Consider the following 20,780-nt stretch of genomic DNA (forward strand, 5'->3'; position numbering starts at 1 on the left):
GGTGAGGCAAGGGGCATGGCAAGGTGTCCAAGGTAGTGCAAGTCAAACCCAAAGGCAGGGCCCCGTAGGCTCCAGTACTTGGGGTAAACAATATGAGACGGACCCTCCAAGAACAAGCATTTACAATGCAATAGGTCTCAGGTTAATTAAGTTTGAGCTATTGGCATTGCTTAATATTGCAACACCAATTCCACCAAAAGTCTATAAATTGTAGGTCAAAAAAATGTGTATTTATTTTTGTAGCAGTGGTGGCATGCTACGCTTTAGATGAATATGTTTGAAAGTAAAGTGCGCCATACCGCGATTGCTACAATAGTTATTTGTGGATGCGTTAACAATTGATGTGTGCACTGATGGCTGGTGGTGTGTGTGCCTGTAGAAATTGTGCACTGATGGCTGGTGGTGTGTGTGCCTGGTGGAAGCGTGTACTGACGGTTGGTGGTGTGTGTACCTGGTTAAAGTGTGCACTGACGACTGGTGGTGTGTGTCTGATGAAAACGTGCACTGACAGCTGGTGGTGTTTGGGCCCGGTAAAAGCGTGCACTGACGGCTGGTGGTGTTTGTGCCCAGTGAAAGCGTGCACTGACGACTGATGGTGCCTGGTGAAAGTGTGCACTGACAGTGTGGTTGTGTGTGTTGGTGTTGGTGTGTGTGGTTGTGTGTGTGTGAGGTTGTGTGTGTGTGTGGTTGGTTGTGTGTGTGTGTGTGTGGTTGTGTGTGTGTGTGTGTGGCTGTGTGTGTGTGTGGCTGTGTGTATGTGGCTATGTGTATGTGGCTGTGTGTGGTTGTGGCTGTGTGTGTGGTTGTGTGTGTGTGGCTGTGTGTGGCTGTGTGTGTGTGTGGCTGTGTGTGAGTGTGGCTGTGTGTGTGTGTGGCTGTGTGTGTGTGTGTGTGTGTGTGTGTGTGTGTGGCTGTGTGTGTGTGTGGCTGTGTGTGTGTGTGTATGCCGCTGTGTGTGTGTGTATGCGGCTGTGTGTGTGTGGGGCTGTGTGTGTGTGCGGCTGTGTGTGTGGCGGCTGTGTGTGTGGCGGCTGTGTGGCTGTGTATGTGTGTGTGGCTGTATGTGTGTGGCTGTGTGTGTGTGGCTGTGTGTGTGTGGCTGTGTGTGTGTGGCTGTGTGTGTGTGTGGCTGTGTCTGTGTGTGGCTGTGTCTGTGTGTGGCTGTGTGTGTGTGTGTGTGTGTGTGTGGTTGTGGGCCTCGAGCTGTGAATCCTTTTAAATAAAAGGAGAGGCCCGTGCACTGGTGCAGTGTGTGCTTCTGGGTATGCACACAGACACATACTCTCTCTCACTCTCACACATACCCATACGAACACACTCTCACATCACATACACACAAACACACACACACACAGACTGTGCTGGGGCAGGGCACAGGACATGCCGTTCTTACCTTGAGACTCCATAGAGTTAGAGCGCATGTACCCGGGACGGGCACACAACATAAACGTGCATGTGCGCCTCGAGCTGGAATGCTTTTAAATGTAAGCATTGGCATAGCCAATAGGTCTTGCCTTTGGGACCTTATAAGTGGTTAGTTTCAAATAATAATGCAGTCATTGGCGAGTGTTTGCTTCCGAAAGAAAAAAGGCACAACATTCTAAAAATCCGAGCTTAGGCAAACAAAGAAAACAGTGTATTTATAAACTAAAAATACAGCGTGTATCGAAATAAAATGTCCTGTTTTTAACTGGTGCCACTTTCTGTCCATGACTGTAGCTTTTAATTCAAGCTAGTTTGCATAAATATGAATACATTCTTTCATCAGTTGTTTAAAGGCATTTCTATAACTGACTTTAGACCAAATGGTAGAGATCCTCGGTCAGTCACGTCACCAAACTGATGCTCGAGTAGAAAGGGGATGTTGCATCTACAAAAAAACATCGACTGGGTTACAGTAATTTAAAGATATTTAGTCACACAACAGGTGTTGTGTTTATGACGAACATAAAACATTATTAGGGTCAACAATTGAAAGCTACGACAAGATCAGGTGTCCAAATATCCGCCCATTGTTTCTGTTTAGTCAGTCTTATTGCAGACTGACTTTGGAGAACCAGTGCAGTAAAACAAAACAACTTTGAATCTGTGTCGCCGTTAAATCCCTTCAGACGAAAGGCTGCACGACCTTTCCTAGTCTGACGTGCGAAATGCACTTCAAGCAAATCAGTGTCTGACACTGAGCCCATGCACGCTAAGAAGCAGGGCTGCTGCGAACGCCACGGTTTCCGATTTAAGGTGTAAATGTACAATCAAACCTAATCGATTGCATTCTAAGAGGGCACAGTCTACACAGAAACCATGGCAACTGGGGAGACGTATGTTGGTACCTCGCTGAGAAGTGATAATGCAGCAGCTCCAGCAGGTTCTGCGCCTAGCAACCAACCCGTGCCAGCTGAGTTTTAATAGCACTTTGCCTCTCTCTACTATATCGAGGCCCGGTCATGAAACTTGCAGGAGAAAAAAAAAAAAAACACCGAACTAATTCTTATGATGTGCGGCAGTGACTCATAAACAGCAATGCGAGAATTTAAAAATATCACCGATAAAATGTCTTAACAGGTGGGTGCACCAGTCATGGTGGGGAAAATAAACTGCACTTTGAAACCTTATTAAAGAAGAACATGCCGGCAAATAACCCCATCACCGACAGCACTTGGCAAGTGCCTCGAGGGCCTGACAAAAAATGACGAAGTATTCTTCTAAATTATAACTTACTTAAGGTTCGAATATATTTTCCCACTCACCTATTAAATTAAATATATTAGTATAATCAGCATCTAAAATAGGGACATATCAAAACAAACATGGTGCCAGAAGAGAGCAGTCATCGGCGCGCGGCGGAGACGCTGGCACCGTGTGCGTGCGACTGAATCCACCGTGGCCAGCTCTTGTCGCTCCTCTCCCATTGAAAATGCTGGGCGCGTGCCCAGCTCTTGTCTCCTTTGCCGGCTCAAACGATTACAATAGTTATCTGCCGAGAACGCGCTTCGCGCGTCTCTAGGCCGAGACCTAAAAAGGGGCTGGTGAGAAGGCTGGAAAACCAGCATGCAATTGCAAGGCGGCAATGCAGGGGAAGAAAGGTTTACCAGAGTCAGTGGCTCGTCCGGGAGAGGCGGGAGCTGGAATAAAAGGGGAATGGAGTTAGGGAGTTGCGCGGGGGTTCAGGTGAAACCACACAGTTGAGGCAAATTGGCAGCGGTCACGGCGGGCTGAGACTCACAGGAATGCGGACGATGCAGTGGGGGGCCGGGTACTACGGACTTCTATCGGGGATGGTCCGAGGTCGGAGCCCCGATCCTCAGAGAGCTGTCTGATTCGATCGGCTTCAGGACAGGTAGGCGTGTGAGACAGGGGATGCAGCAACTAAATGGTGAAAGTCGCGGGAGAAGGATGTCAACGCATCTGCGTGGGACTCGGAGAGGGGTGTAAGCGGCCCGGTCCAGGAAAAAGGGGAGCGGGTCAAGTTTTCTAAACAGAACAGAAGAGTTAAGAAAGGAATTCACGTAGTGGATGAAATGAGAAGAGCTTTCTGTGAAAAAGCACACATATTGAATAACAGTTTACAAAGTACAGTTCAGAAGCGCCTATGAATTGCGAAAGGGATAAGTGATTAATAAACAATAAACATAAGGGTAAACACAATGGTTATTAGATTACAGTGATCGTACTACATGCAAAAAGTAACATGAAATCAGGAATATAAAAGAAAATACATGGCAGTTCAGGGCTGGTTGTTAATAACGAAGATCATGATTGAAGGGCAGGACCAGGGGTGGAGATGCCTGGATAGGGGCCCATTTGCATATAGTATGTTCATGTAATCTAATAACCATTGTGTTAACCCTTATGTTTATAATGCACTGGGTTCAACTTACACTACCTTGGACACCTTGCCAAACCCCTTGCCTTTCCGGTAAGTACCAGACCAAGTGCTTACTTACGCTCCTGGCTCCTTTCCATATACCAAACATCCACCCCACCCCCAACTCCTCCTTTCGTCTCCTGCAGCATCCAATGCCACTCACCTTGGGCAGTGCTCTGGTGAGATCTAGCCCCGCCGACTCACCAGATCTGATTAACTCCTTCTTCACCACCTCGCCCTAAAGCGCTCAGATAATTTTTTGCTGCCTCCCTCCCTGAGTTCTTCCCACCCACCTCTCGAATTGCCCTCACTTCTCCATTAATTTTTACTTGTATAGCGCCCATCAATCTGTAACTTGGTCCTGATGATGATCCTAATCTTTAGGATCGAAACGCCATCGACATCCCAGCGCAACTTGTGCCACCTATACTCTGGTTCACCAAAATGCCTAGCTATGTACAAATTTATGTAAATACTTACCTGTGAACCATAAGTACTTTCTATTATTGTGACACTCTCACCTTGCGCCACCTGCCGCTGTTTCACTTGTCACCTGCGCCATCCACCTTAAGTGTCACGAGCACTTGCATGCACAAAGTCCGTCTGGTTATTTACGTATTTATTGCCTTACAGTGCTGTTACAGCTGTTTCCAATTTGTCTGAATTTTTTCAAAATGTATGTTCTTCCTTGTATTTTCTCAAATATATGATGCTTTCGGCACATTTAACCAAACAATGAGTCTCCCTATTTTCCGGTCTTGCAATGTTTTGTGAATGCTTATCTACCAGTCTAGTAAATAATACTAGTTGAGATATTGTTGTTCGTATTTGCTCATTCCCAGCTGCTCACAACAGACCACAACTCAGTACTTGTAGTAGCGCGCTCTAGTGTACGCACGTCACGTAAGCCACGTGACGTGCCACGCCCGCGTAAGGCTGCGCGCGCTGCGTAAATCATTGGCGCGAAGAGCCGGTACTGGCAGTTGAGGCTCGGCGCTCTTTAGGGACAGACGTATCTAATAAAGCACGGTTGAACTAGCACCAAGGTTGCAGCGTCATCTTTGGGGGGGGAAACCAGGACATTACAATGGCGACGAGAGTAGGATAGCCGATCCCTACCCCCCCACAGCAAACACCGACGGCAACCACCTAGCAGGTACCCTAAAGAGCGTGGCAGGGCCAAACAACCCGGAGATCCCAAGAGGTCGAACGACGGTGCAAACCGAATAAGACACGGCAAGAAGTGCGCCATACAAGGCCAGCGTCCACCGAGTCAAAGGAACGAGCTGGATACCCTGGTAAAGAGCGAGGGGACTGACACAGGTAGTCCCCAGGACCACGCATATAAGGAAGAACAAGACAGCGCGCCGGGAAGCCCCAGGGGCCAAATGAGCCACCAGCCCACGATCAAGAGCGAAAGGATGAGCGCGCAAACAGGATACGCGACAGCGCCGGTGCAGTTCCTGCCCAGACCGGGAGAACCGCTAATGAAGTGGGAGGACTGGAGAGAGTATATCGACAACTTCATCGGGGTCCTGGAAGATGAGAACGAAGAGACATTTAAACCATCGAGGAAGAAACGCATCTTGCTATTGAACTTAGGCCCGAAGGGTTGAGGGTCTACAAAAGCTTGGTGCCGAAGCAAAGGAACAGCACAGACGATGACGTGTACGCTCATGCGATCGACGACCTCAATGAACATTTCAGACCGGCTGTGTGTGTGTCGGTGGATAGATTTAACTTCCAACAAAGAAAGCAACGCCCAGGAGAGACTGTAGAAGAGTACGTGGCAGCATTAAAACGGCTGGCAGCCACGTGCAAGTATGACAATTGGGAGGAAGAGTTCATAAAGGACCAAGTGGTGATGCACACCACATGCACATCCGTACAAGATAAGCTGTGGGCTAGTGGAGACACCACCCTGAAAGACGTAATGGTCATTGTTAAGAGGGCAGAACTGGCAAGGAGGTGTGCGGACGCAACAAAGAAAGAGACGGCGTCCAGCGCCATGGTAAACAAGGTGGACGAGGAGGAGTCCCGTAAGGACCACCAGACAAAAAAGGCAGTAGACAGAGGTAACACCAGGTGGAGCAGCAATGGTGGTCCGCCAGGAAAGCAGGCGGGAACTAACCGGAAACCATGCTACAGGTGCGGAAACTGGGCACACGAAGCGCACGATAGGAAATGTCCGGCGTTTCGCGCCAAATGCATGTACTGTGGAATAATCGGACACTATGAGAAGGTGTGCAGAAAAAAGGCCTCCAAAAGCATGGTGAGATTAGTTGGCCACGACAGCGACACCCAGGAGGAGGCAACGGAGGAAGATGTGGTCACGGTACTATGCATATATGACCAGGTACTGGGAGTGGATGGACAAATAATGAGCATTGATGGCAAAAGAACCATGAAACCTGTCTTGGAGATGGCCATAGGAGGAATCATGATCAGCGTGGTGGCCGATACCGGCTCACCGTACACCATCGTCCAGAGGGCAGTGTGGGAGGAGAAGTTAGCGCCACGATTAGGCCCGGAACTGGAGAGACTGGACATCCGCCAGTCACATACAACGGTGACCGCATTCCAATGGCGGGTTTTCGGACGCTGAAATTCGAGTTCCCGGGGCCGATCTGCCTACTGCAAACTCTATGTATCAGAGAAAGGTCCCTCTGTGCTGGGGTGGCTGGACCAGGGCGACCTAGGCATCAAGCTAGATCCTGGAGGCAAGGAACAGATCTTGTTAACGGAACATGGAACATGGCCGGACCTGGACAAATGGAGAAACGCGTTCCCCAGGGTGTTTGGAGGCACGGTGGGGAAGCTAGAGAAATTCTCTCACAAAATAATTCTGAAAGACAAGGCAGTACCCGTGGCTCACAGGGCCAGGAATATCCCCATTGCGGTACGGGAGGCAGTCCAAGAAGAACTCCAGGACCTGGAAAGGGAAGGGATCATCGAGCCCATCACGTGCGCGGAATGGTTGGCGCCATTGGTGGTAGTTAAAAAACCAAGCGGAAAGGTCAGGCTGTGCGTGGACCTCAGGGAGCTCAATAAGAACATTGTGGTGGAAAAGTTCCCTCTGCCAAGAATTGAGGAGATGCTGGCTAGCACCCGGGGCATCAAATGGTACTCCACCATCGATTTGACCTCGGCCTACCACCAAATTGCCCTACATCCGGAGAGCCGCCATCTCACATCGTTTATCACCCCGTTTGGATGTTATCAATTTCGCCGCATGACATTCGGGTTGGCCTCAGCGACAGTAGTCTTCCAGAAGTTAATGCACCAGCTCTTCCACAAAACCACTGGTGTCCAGTACTTCCAGGACGACATCCTGGTAATGGGCCGAGACAAGCTGGACCACGACGCAAAGCTTGAAAAGGTGCTACAGATCTTGTAAGGGAAAGGCCTCACGGCGGAATGGTCCAAGTGCCGCATTGGAATGGCATCAGTGACGTACCTGGGCCATGAAATAGGGGTAGAGGGAGTGACCCCAAAGGCTGAAAATGTCAAGGCACTCTGCGATGCACCCCCACCTACCAATAAAGACGAAGTCAGGTCATTCCTCGGCATGGCCGAATATTACGGGAAGTTTGTGCAACATTTCGCCTCAAGGACCCACCACATGAGGCAACTGACAAGAGATAACACAGAGTTTCAATGGTCAGAAGAGGCACAAGGTGAATTTGAATCAAGAAGGCAATCACTGAGGCCATTCCACTCCAAGGGTACGACCCCCAAGGAAGAACAGTTCTGACCACGGACGCCAGCGATAAAGGACTGGGGGCAGTCCTTATGCAGGACAGGGGACAAGGACAAATAGACACCATAAGCTTTGCATCACGCACGCTGTCGGACACTGAGAAGCGGTACAGCGTAATAGAGAAGGAGATGTTGGCAGTGGTGTGGGCTACATCGAGGTTCAGACAGTTTCTGTGGGGCACACGGTTCCTACTGAGAACGGATCATAAACCCCTGCTGAAGGTGCTAACGTCGAGTGGACACGCCGAGGCTACACCCAGGATCTCAAAAATGTCACTGAAATTACTAGAGTTCAGGTACGACGTAGAGCACATACCAGGAAACAAGAACAGAGTGGCAGATTACCTAAGCAGGGCAGCCGCCATGGAACCAAGTGAAGAGAACAATGCAGGAACTGAGGAATGGGTGGCACTCACCGAGGACCAGGAGGCCTCCATCAGCCTCCCAGAATGGAGACAGGCATACGACGAGGATTTGGCGTTGAAGGAAGTGAAGAAATTCGTTATCCAAGGGTGGCCTGAGAAGAGAACACTCGGAGTGGAACTTAAACCCTACTATGAAATCAGAGAAGAACTGTCGATGGACGACAAGGGAGTGTTTGTGCACAGGGGTGAGAAAGTAATACCACCCGCGAACATCATCAACAGACTGTTAGACACACTCCACGAGGGACATCTTGGAATCTGCAAACTAAGATTGAGGGCCAGACAAGACTACTGGTGGCCGGGAATGGACTTGAGGGCAGAAAGACACGTAAGAAACTGCAGCAGATGCCAAGGGGCTGATAAAGCCCTTAAACCACTCCGCCCCGAACTGGGTAAGTTCGAACTGCCAAAGAACCCCTGGGAGGAACTGAGCGTGGACATCTTGGGCCCGGTTCTGGACATACGGGGAGTCCAAAAGTACGTGTGTGTCATGGTGGACCGGTACTCGAAATGGCCCGAGATAAAGATAGGAGAGACCATGGACGCGGAAACCATCATCAAGTTCCTGGCAGATACATTTGTGAGGGAAGGCATCCCCAAGGCGGTGCTCAGTGACAACGGACCCCGGTTCAAGTCAGAGAAGTGGAATAACTTCATGAGCAGGAATGGCATTGTAGCCAAACATACAGCCATATATCACCCCGCCGGGAACGGCTTAGTGGAGCGGTTCAACAGGGTGGTGATGGGGTCGATCCAAGCTGCCATATCCGACGACAAGGACTGGGAAGTGGAAATTTGGCACATGGTCTGGGCCTACAGGATCACGCCCACAAGCACGGGCTACAGCCCGTTTCAAATATTAAGAGGACGCGAACCATTTACACAAGACAACAGAGTGTGGAAAGAAAAGACTGTCACTAGCGAATGGTCACCCGCTGTGGTGCGAGCCAACTTTGAGAAGGCTCAGGCAGTCTACACCAAGCATTACGACAACAGAAGGAATGTACGGAGTACTGGCCAGGCGAAAGGAGAATGGGTGCGAGTGAGGTTGGCCAAAGTGCAGAGGAAGGGGGAGAGCAAATACAGCAAGCCCATGCAAGTGAAAGAAGTCCTGGGCAGGGCAGCCTTGCTGAGCGACGGAAACGTGTGGTCGCAGGACCGCATGGCAAGATGTAACAAAATCTTGAACTGGGACCAGAGAACCACAGACTTTGGAGACGAAGAGACTGAATCGGTTGAGCAGGAGCCCCCAGAGACCATGGCTGGGGAGGATGGAGAATGCCCACAAGAACTAGAGACAGTGGTACATGATCAGGAGCAGTGGGCAGGAGGACGTCGAAATGAGAGAGAAGGAGGCGCGGCCGCGCAGGAGAGTGAAGGAAGCAACGAAAGTGAGAACACCAACACCCCGGTAAGACTGACCCGCAGGGGTAGGGTGGTGGTCAAACCAGCCAGATTCAGAGACTATGAAATGAACAGTGGACTATGAGTAATAACTTGTGCGTTGGAAAAAGGGGAGATATGTAGTAGCGCGCTCTAGTGTACGCACGTCACGTAAGCCACGTGACGTGCCACGCCCGCGTAAGGCTGCGCGCGCTGCGTAAATCATTGGCGCGAAGAGCCGGTACTGGCAGTTGAGGCTCGGCGCTCTTTAGGGACAGACGTATCTAATAAAGCACGGTTGAACTAGCACCAAGGTTGCAGCGTCATCTTTGGGGGGGAAACCAGGACATTACAGTACTGTTTACTGAAAAGGACAACTTTGCTATCATATTGCATTTTGGGGAATTTTGGTGAGTAGGCCGTGAAAATTGGTGCCTTCCAGCCTCAACCCCCACACACACACACTTTGCCTTCAACTACCATGAGGTAATTTCTAGTCCAGTTATTTTTGTAACCACACCCTTAATATGAGCTTTTACATCAATCCTGAAGAGTCCCAAGCTAGGCAAATAAATGAGGGCATGAAAATAAGTTGAAATAGTACACTGTTTGGCCAAATGTTTTGGCCAGGATTAAAAAACATGACTCTTCGTTCCACACTTTCCAATTCGCTGACTAGATCACTACTGGGGTAACGGTGACTCTGTTGGCAAGGCCAAGGGATTACCCGTCTCAGGGAAATATCTATGTTTTGCGGGTCTGCCTGAACTTATAATATAGTACTTAGTTCCAGAATAATTCAGTAAAGTGGTAAAGCTGGGATTAGAGGTCAAGTTGATGGCAAGAATATACCTACTGGACCACATGCACTGAGCCTATATCTAAATTCCCAATATAATTTCATAAACAGGAAAAAATGTAGAAGTGGATTATAACACCTCTTCTTTGGGTCTTGAGGCAGTTGGTGGTTACTCTGCAGTATGCGTAGTGGACAGTGTTGTTTACCACTGGCATTTCAATTAAGACTTTTGTTCCATTTGGATGACTAAGTTATTCACTTTGTAAACTTGCCTTGCTAAGACAGCGATAACCAGCAAGTAAGGCTTATTCCGGGAAGTAGTAAAGAGATTGGAACTCAAATGCAGTATGATAATCATACTTAATAAGCTCAATATGCAGCTAAGTTAAATCATTTGAAAGGGCATAATTTAGAGTATGTGGTTATGAAAAGGAACCCAAAAATTGTGTCCCAAGACTCAGTCACCTTTCACCCAAACAGACGATTACTTGTTTATCTGCACGTATACCGTGTCCTGCAAAATTATAGCGGAAATGTTCTACCCTAGTGGCTGGAATCTTCTAATGAAGGGTTTACAGTGCCTGTGTCCACTTTAAAAGTAACAAAACTGGGAATGTTCATACATTTTGTTGGGTGCTGTTGCTTAGGGAATAAGCCACAGGACATTGGTAGAACAGAAGTTGGCCATTTATAGAATGTGCCACGGAGTACACGTTCACCCATCCTTGACAGTGCTGCCTCGCTGCTCCCTCATCTGCCTGAAATACAATCCTACTTTCCCTTACATCTTATTATTTTTTCTCGTGTTCTGCACATTCTCCCTATGCAGGGCCAGCTTAATCACTGGATGAACCAGGTGGGACAGTCTTTTTTGGTACACCCTCAATTACTTTCTTTACAAATTCCCTCACTGCCGCTCTCTATCAGTGTTCCTCACCTCAATAGCCCCTCCCTGATCATACATTTCATGTTTAGGTCTCGCCTGTCGATGCGCATGCGCATCGAGCAAGCGAGACTATTGCGAGTTATCTACTCTTTATCCACACTGCAAGGAATCGTGGCGATTCCTTGCAGTGCCCGTGACTTTTAAGGTCAATGCGCATGCGCATTGAGCTTATGCGCATGCGCATTGACCTTAAAAGCGCGTGCGCGTGCACGTCCGTCTTTGTTTACCCCTCCGCCCCCTCCCGCCGTGTCGCATTTCTCCTCCCCCTCCCCTCTCTTCCTTCCGTCTTCCTGCCGTGTCGCACCTCTCCCCTCTCCGCCCCCTCCCCTGCCCGCCCCCTCCCGCCGTGTCGCATTTCTCCTCCCCCTCCCCTCTCTTCCTTCCGTCTTCCTGCCGTGTCGCACCTCGCCTCACTCTCTTCACTATATGTCACATAATTTCCTTTCCTTTCCTTTTAACCTGATTTTCTCCTCTAAATCCATCTTTAAACTCCACACATATGGTATCTGCCAAATGACGTGGGAACAACCCACTGCTGCTGTCTATGAAAGGCTCTATATTGTTTTGCCAATTGCCATTTACATGCTTTGAGTTGTAGGCCGATACGGATAATAGTAAATATGAACTACAAGCCCCGGAATCAAAATGTTCTGGCTAAAAACCCAGGATTACTTGAATGTCACTTTGAGGACTTAGGGTCAGGTGGCAGTTGTCCTCAAAGCCCCCCTCCCCCCCACCAGCAGTTGAACCCCATTGTGAAGGGGCAAACAGAAACTGTTGACCTGCACGTTTTCGGCAAGGAACTTTGCCAGCGCTTGTAGCATTGAACCTGCTGCCTAGGGTTCAACAGCCTCCTCACTGCCGAAGCTTTGCTAATCGTTAACGTGCAAGCACAGTCCTGTCCGGGGAGAGACGGCTGCTGCTGCTGCGTCTCAATGTATGCCTCTCGGCTCCAGCACATTCAGCAACACCTAAGGCACGTAGAGGTAAGTGGGGCCCCCAAGCACCCCTCAGAAACCGCCCACGAGGAGGACAAGGCCTCTGCTGCTTTTGAGAGTTTTCAGTGCCTTCATTCCGTGACTTGTTCAGGCTGTCCCCCTCGAACATGCGGCTACAAGTCCCGAGCATGGTAACACTGTTGCCTGAAAACCGGTCTCGCTTCTGTGGCACAGGGCCACTTGGCAGCTGTGTTGCAATCGTTAACTAATTTGTGCAAGGGAGTCGCAGTTCGGTAGTTAATTGTAAATGTACCACACACACAATTCTGTGAATATTTCTACAATAGGTAGGTCCTGGAATTCGTATTTTTTTTGTCGGCGTGTTAAACTCTTCATTTTCTGCACGTAAGAAATTCGAGCTTTACCACACAATTCAACCCGACGGTCAAGTAAGTAAAACATGATTTTCAGGAAAGCGTGCCTTCCCTTCCGTCCTCTTAAAAGTGCAGCAGATGAGGCTTTGCCTAACGGAAAAGGTTTTTCTTGGGTGTTGTTAGTGAAAGGTAGCCTGTGTCCTGAAATCTGTTGCTTCCAAACTTCGGTTAAACATTTACCCTGCACCCTGACTTATGAACAGATTAAAAAGAGTTATCCGGGGCTAGACAAGCATGGAGCTAGAAGAAACGTAATGCCTGACTGCAGAGTCTGCTCCAGGCCATTAGGATGGAAATATGCTAGACAGCCACTCTAACAATGCTTGCAGTATTCTGCCAAACTGGCAACCACCCTAAAACTTCGTCTTCCCAGAATTGTATTCAATTTTTTACAAACCCAGTAGAACTCATAAAAAAAATAAACCATCTTCTTTCTTGCTCATAAAAAGGCCTCTGAGAGTTGCTGGTGCTGTTTTCCAATTATAAATCACAGATCGTGTGTTTTAGGTCTCTTCATGTGCACATATTATATATTAGAGGGTGACTCCCAGAGGAACAACTTGCACTTGGACCTTAACTTATCCTTAAGGCCTCTTCCAACCAAGCCTCGGATAACAGTTCTAATTTCGGATCAGACACAGGCCATTTTTCTAGTCTCATAACTTGAGGTAATTGACGTGCACCTGAATATTAAGAATCAAAGAAGTGATGTCACTTTTCGCAATCTTACTAGTACATATAAATAATGCTTTGGGTACGGTGTGAAATCCTAATATATACGGATTCTATGCCTTATGAAACAATTAAAATGTGTCTGATTGTACAGTAAATTATATAACCAATACAACTTCTAAAATAAAATGTGCTGTTTGCAGAATTTTTTTTATTTAACTCGAGGGTGGGGAATACCTGAATTGCAGTACGTCTGACCACTGCATGGTTCCCCAATTACTTGAAAGATAAGCTCTGCAGCTTTAAGTAGCCTTAATTTATCATGCTTCATTATCACACTTTTTTTAAAAAGAAAGTATGATACTATTAATCTTCAATATATTTATCAGATGCTCACAATATTGGCCAGTCAAGCATGTTATTTGACTGCAAGCTCTAGTCTTAGAATCTTAAAAAAAAAAGTTGGTTGTCAAAAAATGCTGAAGCCCATCAGCTACCACAGGAGTGTTTTAGCGAGAATGAAGGCACCACAACCATATAGCACACCCCCGCTCCGCCCCCTCACTCTCTCTGCCCACCCTCAACGCCTCACCCTCACTCACCCTCACCCTCACCCTCACCCTCACTCTCACTCACCCTCACTCTCACTCTCACACACCCTCACTCTCACCCTCACCCTCACTCTCACTCACACTCACCCTCAACACCTCACCCTCAACGCCTCACCCTCAACGCCTCACCCTCACTCACCCTCACCCTCACTCACCCTCACTCACCCTCACCCTCACTCACCCTCACTCACCCTCACTCACAACACCTCACCCTCAACACCTCACCCTCAACGCCTCACCCTCACTCACCCTCACCCTCACGCTCACTCACCCTCACTCACCCTCACCCACCCTCACCCACCCTCACCCACCCTCACTCACCCTCACTCTCACTCTCACTCTCACTCACCCTCACTCTCCCTCACCCTCACTCTCACTCACCCTCAACCCCTCACTCACCCTCACTCTCACTCATCCTCACTCACCCTCAACCCCTCACCCTCACTCACCCTCAACCCCTCACCCTCACTCACCCTCACCTTCACTCACCCTCAACCCCTCACCCTCAACCCCTCACCCTCAACGCCTCACCCTCAATCACCCTCAACCCCTCACCCTCACCCACCCTCACCCTCACTCACCCTCACTCACACTCACCCCCACTCACACTCACCCACCCTCAACCCCTCATCCTCACTCACCCTCAACCCCTCACCCTCACTCACCCTCAACCCCTCACCCTCACTCACCCCCACTCACCCTCAACCCCTCACCCTCAACCCCTCACCCTCACTCACCCTCAACCCCTCACCCTCAACCCCTCACCCTCAACCCCTCACCCTCAATCCCTCACCCTCACCCACACTCACCCACACTCACCCTCACTCACCCTCACTCACACTCACCCACCCTCACCCTCACTCACCCTCACTCACACTCACCCTCACTCACCCTCAATCCCTCACTCACCCTCAACCCCTCACCCACCCTCAACCCCTCACCCTCACTCACCCTCAACCCCTCACCCTCAACCCCTCACTCACCCTCACCCTCAACCCCTCAGCCTCACCCTCACTCACCCTCAACCCCTCACCCTCACTCACCCTCACTCACCCTCAACCTCATGCTAAAGATTTACAAAAAAACCCATAAACAATTCTAAAAGCACTAACTCTAATGCTGCGAGACCTATTGCATTTCTAATGCTTGTTTTGCTAGTGCTGCTCATAGTTCACTCACTCTCAGTTCTGTGATCTTCATGGAAAACGTTCTTTGCAGCAGATCCTTAACCCTCTGCGCTACTTTATGAGGAGTCAAAACTGCCACCAGAAAAAACTCCAATATCTCACCAGAGTTATGTTGAGATTTATATTGATGCCTGAAAACTGCTGGATACTCAGGGTACTCTCCAGCACATGCTTTCAAACCCATAAGTTATTTTTAAATGCAGTGCCCCACCAAAATCAGCATCCAGTGCGGATGCACCAGTCCTACCGCCCTGAAACTGTACCTGTCCCTAAGCCCTCTCATTTCTCACTCCTCTATTTCACATACTATCCTCTGGCGACTTCTTTCTCACATAATTTTCTTTCACATGCTTCAACTGATTCCGACCCCCGAAACGCTTTCTCATCCCCCTCTTTCCTGTAGCTCCCCTCACACACACTCATCATCGTCTGGCACAACTTTATCTTCCGCAACTTTCTTTCCACACCTTGCCTTGGCTTCTCACATTCTTTAAGACTCCTCTCACACCTGGCACCCAAACTCTGGCAAATATTGTTTCACATCCTCCTGTTTAAGTGTCATCTCACACGCTGCTTTCTTTAAATTCCTCCTTACCCTCACACCCTATCTCTTCCAAATCCACACACTTTCTTACTTGCTGTTACTTAGTGCCGACATCGGCAACCCTCCCCAAAACCTAATGAGTTATTTAGCATGCACTGCAATAAATAATCACTCTACACAAGGTTTGTTAGGAAAAGTTTGCTGAAGGTTTATTTCATACAAGAAGTATGCCAATGTGGTGGGTTAACTAATGGGTGATCCAAGGGCAGGCAGAGGTGAATGGCCTAAGGCTGCCCTGCCTATCTGACGAGACAAACTGCACTTTGGCCAACCCAATCGGTGTTACCATTTATCTGTGGGGTTCCCCCCCGTTAATTATCATGGACCCCAAGTCCATGATTTTACACAACTACTTTTTAGGGGTGGAGCATTGCAAAGCAAGTCCCCGGTTGTTCAGGCGTACAATCGCCCAAAGGACTAGCGGGGTGCCGATGCTTAGTGCAGGGTCCTGCCGTAAAGACTCCTGGTGTTTGGCATGGGGCACCCATGCTGTGCTCCTAAAAATAGCACCCCTATGTACCAATCAGCCTCCGAATCCCCGTGTTACATCTGCCTACAACACAAATTAACATATTAGATGTGCCCTACCTCGCCTAGCTCTTCTGCAGCACAGCGGGTATGCGGTAGGGAGGGAGACAGCATGGCCAGGAGGGACAAAGAGGAAGGCTAATTGGTTGGGGCAAGTTTAAGTACCTGGCCCCTGCGCTGTGTGCCCCGGAAGTGACGCTGCAAAGGCACAAGACTTTGGGGTAGTCCCCAGGGGAAGGTCCCCAAGACTGGTGTGCACAAATGTGCCAGAATGCGACACTAAGGTGGCCGCCCTCCTTCATAGGTGCACTGCGTACACCACGGGCAGTCACATAGTGCTGATATTGCCAACCCTCCCCAAAATATAATGAGTTATTTAGTATACACTGCAATAAATAATCACTCCACACAAGGTTTGTTGGAAAAAGTTAGCTGCGGGTTTATTTCATACAAGAAGTATGCCAATGTAGTGGTTTAACTTACATGAGATACAGGGGCAGGCAGCGGTTAATGGCCTAAGCTGCCCTGCCCACCGGATGAGCCAAACTGCACCTCAGGCAACCCGATTGGTGCTACCATTTATCTGGGGGATTTCCCACCAGTTAAATACCGTGGACACCCAGTCCAAGACAGCGGAGCGTTGTAAGGCAAGTACTGGTTGTTTATGCGCACAACCGCCTAAAGGACTTGCGGGGCGCCGATGTTTCATTCAGGGTCCTGCCACAAAGACTCCTGGAGTTTGGCATAGGGTACCCCTGCTGTGCTCCTAGAAATGGTATCCCCAAGTACCAATCAGCCTCCTGATCGCCCTGTAACTCTGCCACCGCTCTGGATGTGGCAGCCGTCACATACAGGGTTCCCCAAACAAAGTAGACATTTGCTTCCCTTACAACACGCAGTTACCATGGCTTCGTCCAGGTCCAACAGGAACAAGTCATGCCAACCTCTGATAGGTGTACCTCGTCTTCCTCAAAGTATCCCTTGGTGCTGGCCTTCAACAGTCCATGTCTTATAAAGCCAAAACCCCTCTGTTCTGTGAACTTGTGCATGGCTCTGTTTAACGATCTGTGAGAATGTTTGATGGCCTTCTAAGACACCCTTCACAGGGTAATCTCAGACCACCATAACCCGCAAACCTGGTCTTGGCTTCTCACATCTTCTAAGACACCTTTCCAACCAGGCTCCTAACCTCTCTGGCAAATATTGTTTCATATCCTCCTATTTTAATAAATATTATCCCTTCACATCCTCCTTTTTAAGTGATCCCTTACAGGCTGTTTTCTCTACATTCCTCCTCAGACCCTATCTCTTCCACGAGCTTTCACGGTCTCACTCACACAGACAAGCACACCAGAAATGATTTTGTTGCTTTGGTTTCCATTTGACAGGGCACGTGTTGAACGATCATTTTATCCAGTCTTGCACAATGCTGTATCGCACAATGAGGCAACATTGACCAGAGCTCCTACCAAGTATTTAATCCTCTGTAGGAATGTAGACATTAATCAGCGTACTTTTGATTTCAAGATGGAACGTGAGCGATGTCTAGATATTTAATTACATAAAAAGTGCGCCTAAAGATTTTGGTGCGCAAAGAAACTGGACGCGTTTGAAATTATTCTTTAGTTTTCCACACACAGAAGAGTATTGCACTCCCTCTCAAGATATCGAAGCCACAAATGACCGATGTGAAGAAATTGACACCTTCTTCACTAATAAAGTCTCCAAAATTGATCAATCCTTCATACAAATCGCAAACACTCCTTCCCTCTTAACCTGCCCCCCTTCTACTTCACTTGACCACGCAGAAAGAGTTCTGTATAAGGACAATCAGACCGGCCTCTAGCTAAAAAACTATGCGCACTGGTCCGACTTTGAGCTAATGGCGGAAAACGAGGTCTTCAAGATAATTTTTAATCTAAAACCTTCCTCCCACACGATCGACCCCCTCCCTTCCACAATCATAAAAGAACTCAACCACACCATTTCCCCTTTCTGGACTAAAATCATCAACGCCTCTCTCACCTCAGGCTGTGTCCCAGACTCACTTCAACTAGGACCAATCACGCCCATTCTCAAGAAACCAGGGGTCGACCCTAATGATCTTAATAACCTCAGACCTCTCTCAACCCTCCCATTCCTTGCAAAAACATTGGAGTCATGTGTTTTCCACCAACTCAATAAACACATTGATGAGTTCAACCTCCTGGACACCTTTCAATCGGGATTCAGGAAAGGCTGTAGCACGGAAACAGCCATACTCAACGCCTCAAACGACATTCGCAATTCCTTAGATGATGGTGATGCCTGCCTACTCATCCCTATTGACCTATCTGCGGCATTTGACACAGTAAATCATCCAGTTCTTCTGGAGACCTTGTCGAAGCGCTCCGGCATAAATGGTACTGTACTCAAATGGTTCACCTCTTTCCTCCAACATCGCTCACAACAAATTAAAATCAACTCCTGTCTCTCGAAGCCAACAAAAGTCACACTTGGGGTACCACAAGGCTCGATCCTCTCCCGGTCCCTCTTCAATCTCTTCATGGAGCCCCTCACAATCATCTTGAAAAAGCTGGAGTGAGTTACCACCTTTACGCGGGTGACACCCAAATCTATTTCAAAATCAAGTCCCCCGATGACAAAGAACACCTCAATACCACTCTAACGGAGATCCAAACTTGGTTCAACGTCAACCACTTAAAGCTCAACCCAGATAAAACGGAACTGATCCTATTCTCTCCAAAAAGCAACCATCGTCCTATCCAAGAGTGGCTCAAGAATCTGGTTGCCCTAAATTGCCCCCTCGTTCTATCCGAGTCTCTGGGCATCACCCTTGACAAGAACCTATCAATGGAGGCCCACATCAAAAACTCTGCAAAAAGTGCTCTTTTCTCTCTAAAACACCTCAAGAAACTGAAACCTTTTCTTCCCCATGATGACCTCAAGACAGTAGTTCAATCCCTGGTTCTCTCTAAAATAGACTACGGGAACGCCATCCTTACAGGAACTCCAAAAGCTCACCTAGCCCCTCTAAGGGCAGTGCTGAACATGGTCTCTCAACTTATATCTGGAGTAAAAAGATTTGAACACATCACTCCAGCTCTCAACTCCCTCAAATGGCTTCTCATAGAAGGAAGATGTATTTACAAGCTGGCCTGAATCACACACAAAACCCTCCACTCTCAGGCCCCCTACTACCTGAACAACAAACTGGTAAGAGCAGGTCAAGCCAGAACACTGAGAAGCTCCAACTCACTCCTTTTCATTCCGCAAAAAATGAAAAAGAAAACCACCCAATACCGATCGTTTTCTGGCAACGCTCCCAGGATATGGAGCGATCTCCCTAGAGTCCTCAGATGCAACCCCTCCTTCTCCTGTTTCAAAATGGACCTCAAACTCCATCTCCTTAACAAATACTTTCCTGAACAACGTCAACTAACCTAGACCTCAATATTCCGAATTGACTCCCATTCAAGGATTGATGGTGAACGGACTATGCTAATCACCTTGTTTTCTTTTTTTTCTCTCGCCCTCCGTTGCAGAGTTATTTATTTTTCATGCTGTATTCTTTATCCATGGTTTGCTTACTTACTGTCAGCCTTCTAGGTAATGTAAGCCCCTTCTGTTTTTCACAATGTGTATGTGAAGCGCTCCGATACCTACGGGTCTAGCTAGCGCTATACAAAACTGTTCAAATAAAATAAATTGCTAATACTACTTTAACCCTATTAGGCCAGAGTCACTTGGAGCAGTCTTGAGAAATCCTAAAGTAAGACACACAGCTGCCAATCTTGCCGAATTTTTTTTGAATGCACGTTCGTGCGCTACGGTTACATCCAAGCTTTGCGTCTGTTCAAATTGCTGAAAACCGCCACTAAGGGAACTAAAACAAAACTCTATGGGGGAAGTGAAGTCCGTCGATGCTGAGTGAACCCTCAAGTGAGGAGTTCCCTCTCCTCAGCCGGCTGGGGGAAGGGGGCGTTTTCCGTCTGGGCTCCAACACTCACCCTTGTGGCAGTGGGAAAGGAAGTAGGCTTTGGCCGCTAAGTTCTCCCTGTCGAAGCGGTCTATGGAAATGCTGGGATACTCCCGCATGCGACCCTGGAAGGTGCTCATGATGACCCAAGCAACAGATCACCTCACCGCCTGTGCCCTGCATCTCACTGCGCGGAAGTAACGCACCGCCCTAAAGAGGCGGAGAAAAGTCAAACACGGCCCAACTCATCTGGGCTTCTCAGCGTACACCCAGGACAAACTCAAAGCCCCGGATAGACTCTACGACCACCAGGCAAAGGCCACCAAAAACAGTCAACTTTACGCTCCTGCACAGATCCCAATGGTGTGTGAGTGTGTGTTTGGGGTCGGGGGGGACTACTCTGTATTTCTGACTACGATGAAAAACCCAAGATGTCCGCAGCCTTCAACCGTGTTCACATCCCCTAGTTTAGCTACTCCCTTACTAGCTTCTAAGAGACTGTCACGTGCTTTAAACCGTCTGCTCTTTGTTTCACTGCGCGTGTGCGGGTTCTCGGGTTGGTATTTGCTACAGTGTGGTATGTTTTTGTGAGAAGTGTTACATGCATCTTCAAAAGAAGGGGTGTCCAGTGCCTATCTCTTCACTTTATA

The 20,780-nt window shown here is 48.5% G+C and overlaps 1 protein-coding gene across 3 annotated transcripts in view; it reads right to left on the reverse strand.

Annotated features, from left to right (window-relative positions):
• DCLRE1C (DNA cross-link repair 1C) overlaps positions 1-20,326 on the reverse strand; it is a 343,172-nt gene extending 322,846 nt beyond the window's left edge. For all 3 annotated transcript variants that reach the window (XM_086919715.1, XM_086919712.1, XM_086919710.1), the window contains exon 1: positions 20,162-20,326. In XM_086919715.1, the coding sequence (XP_086775841.1) occupies positions 20,162-20,270 (109 nt within the window). In that variant the 5' untranslated portion in view covers positions 20,271-20,326. The remainder of the gene's footprint in view (positions 1-20,161) is intronic.
• Positions 20,327-20,780: the final 454 nt, after the last annotated feature.

The sequence above is a fragment of the Lissotriton vulgaris genome, chromosome 1_1, assembly GCF_964263255.1.
Source record: "Lissotriton vulgaris chromosome 1_1, aLisVul1.2, whole genome shotgun sequence".
In the NCBI taxonomy this organism is placed as follows: Eukaryota; Metazoa; Chordata; class Amphibia; order Caudata; family Salamandridae; genus Lissotriton; species Lissotriton vulgaris.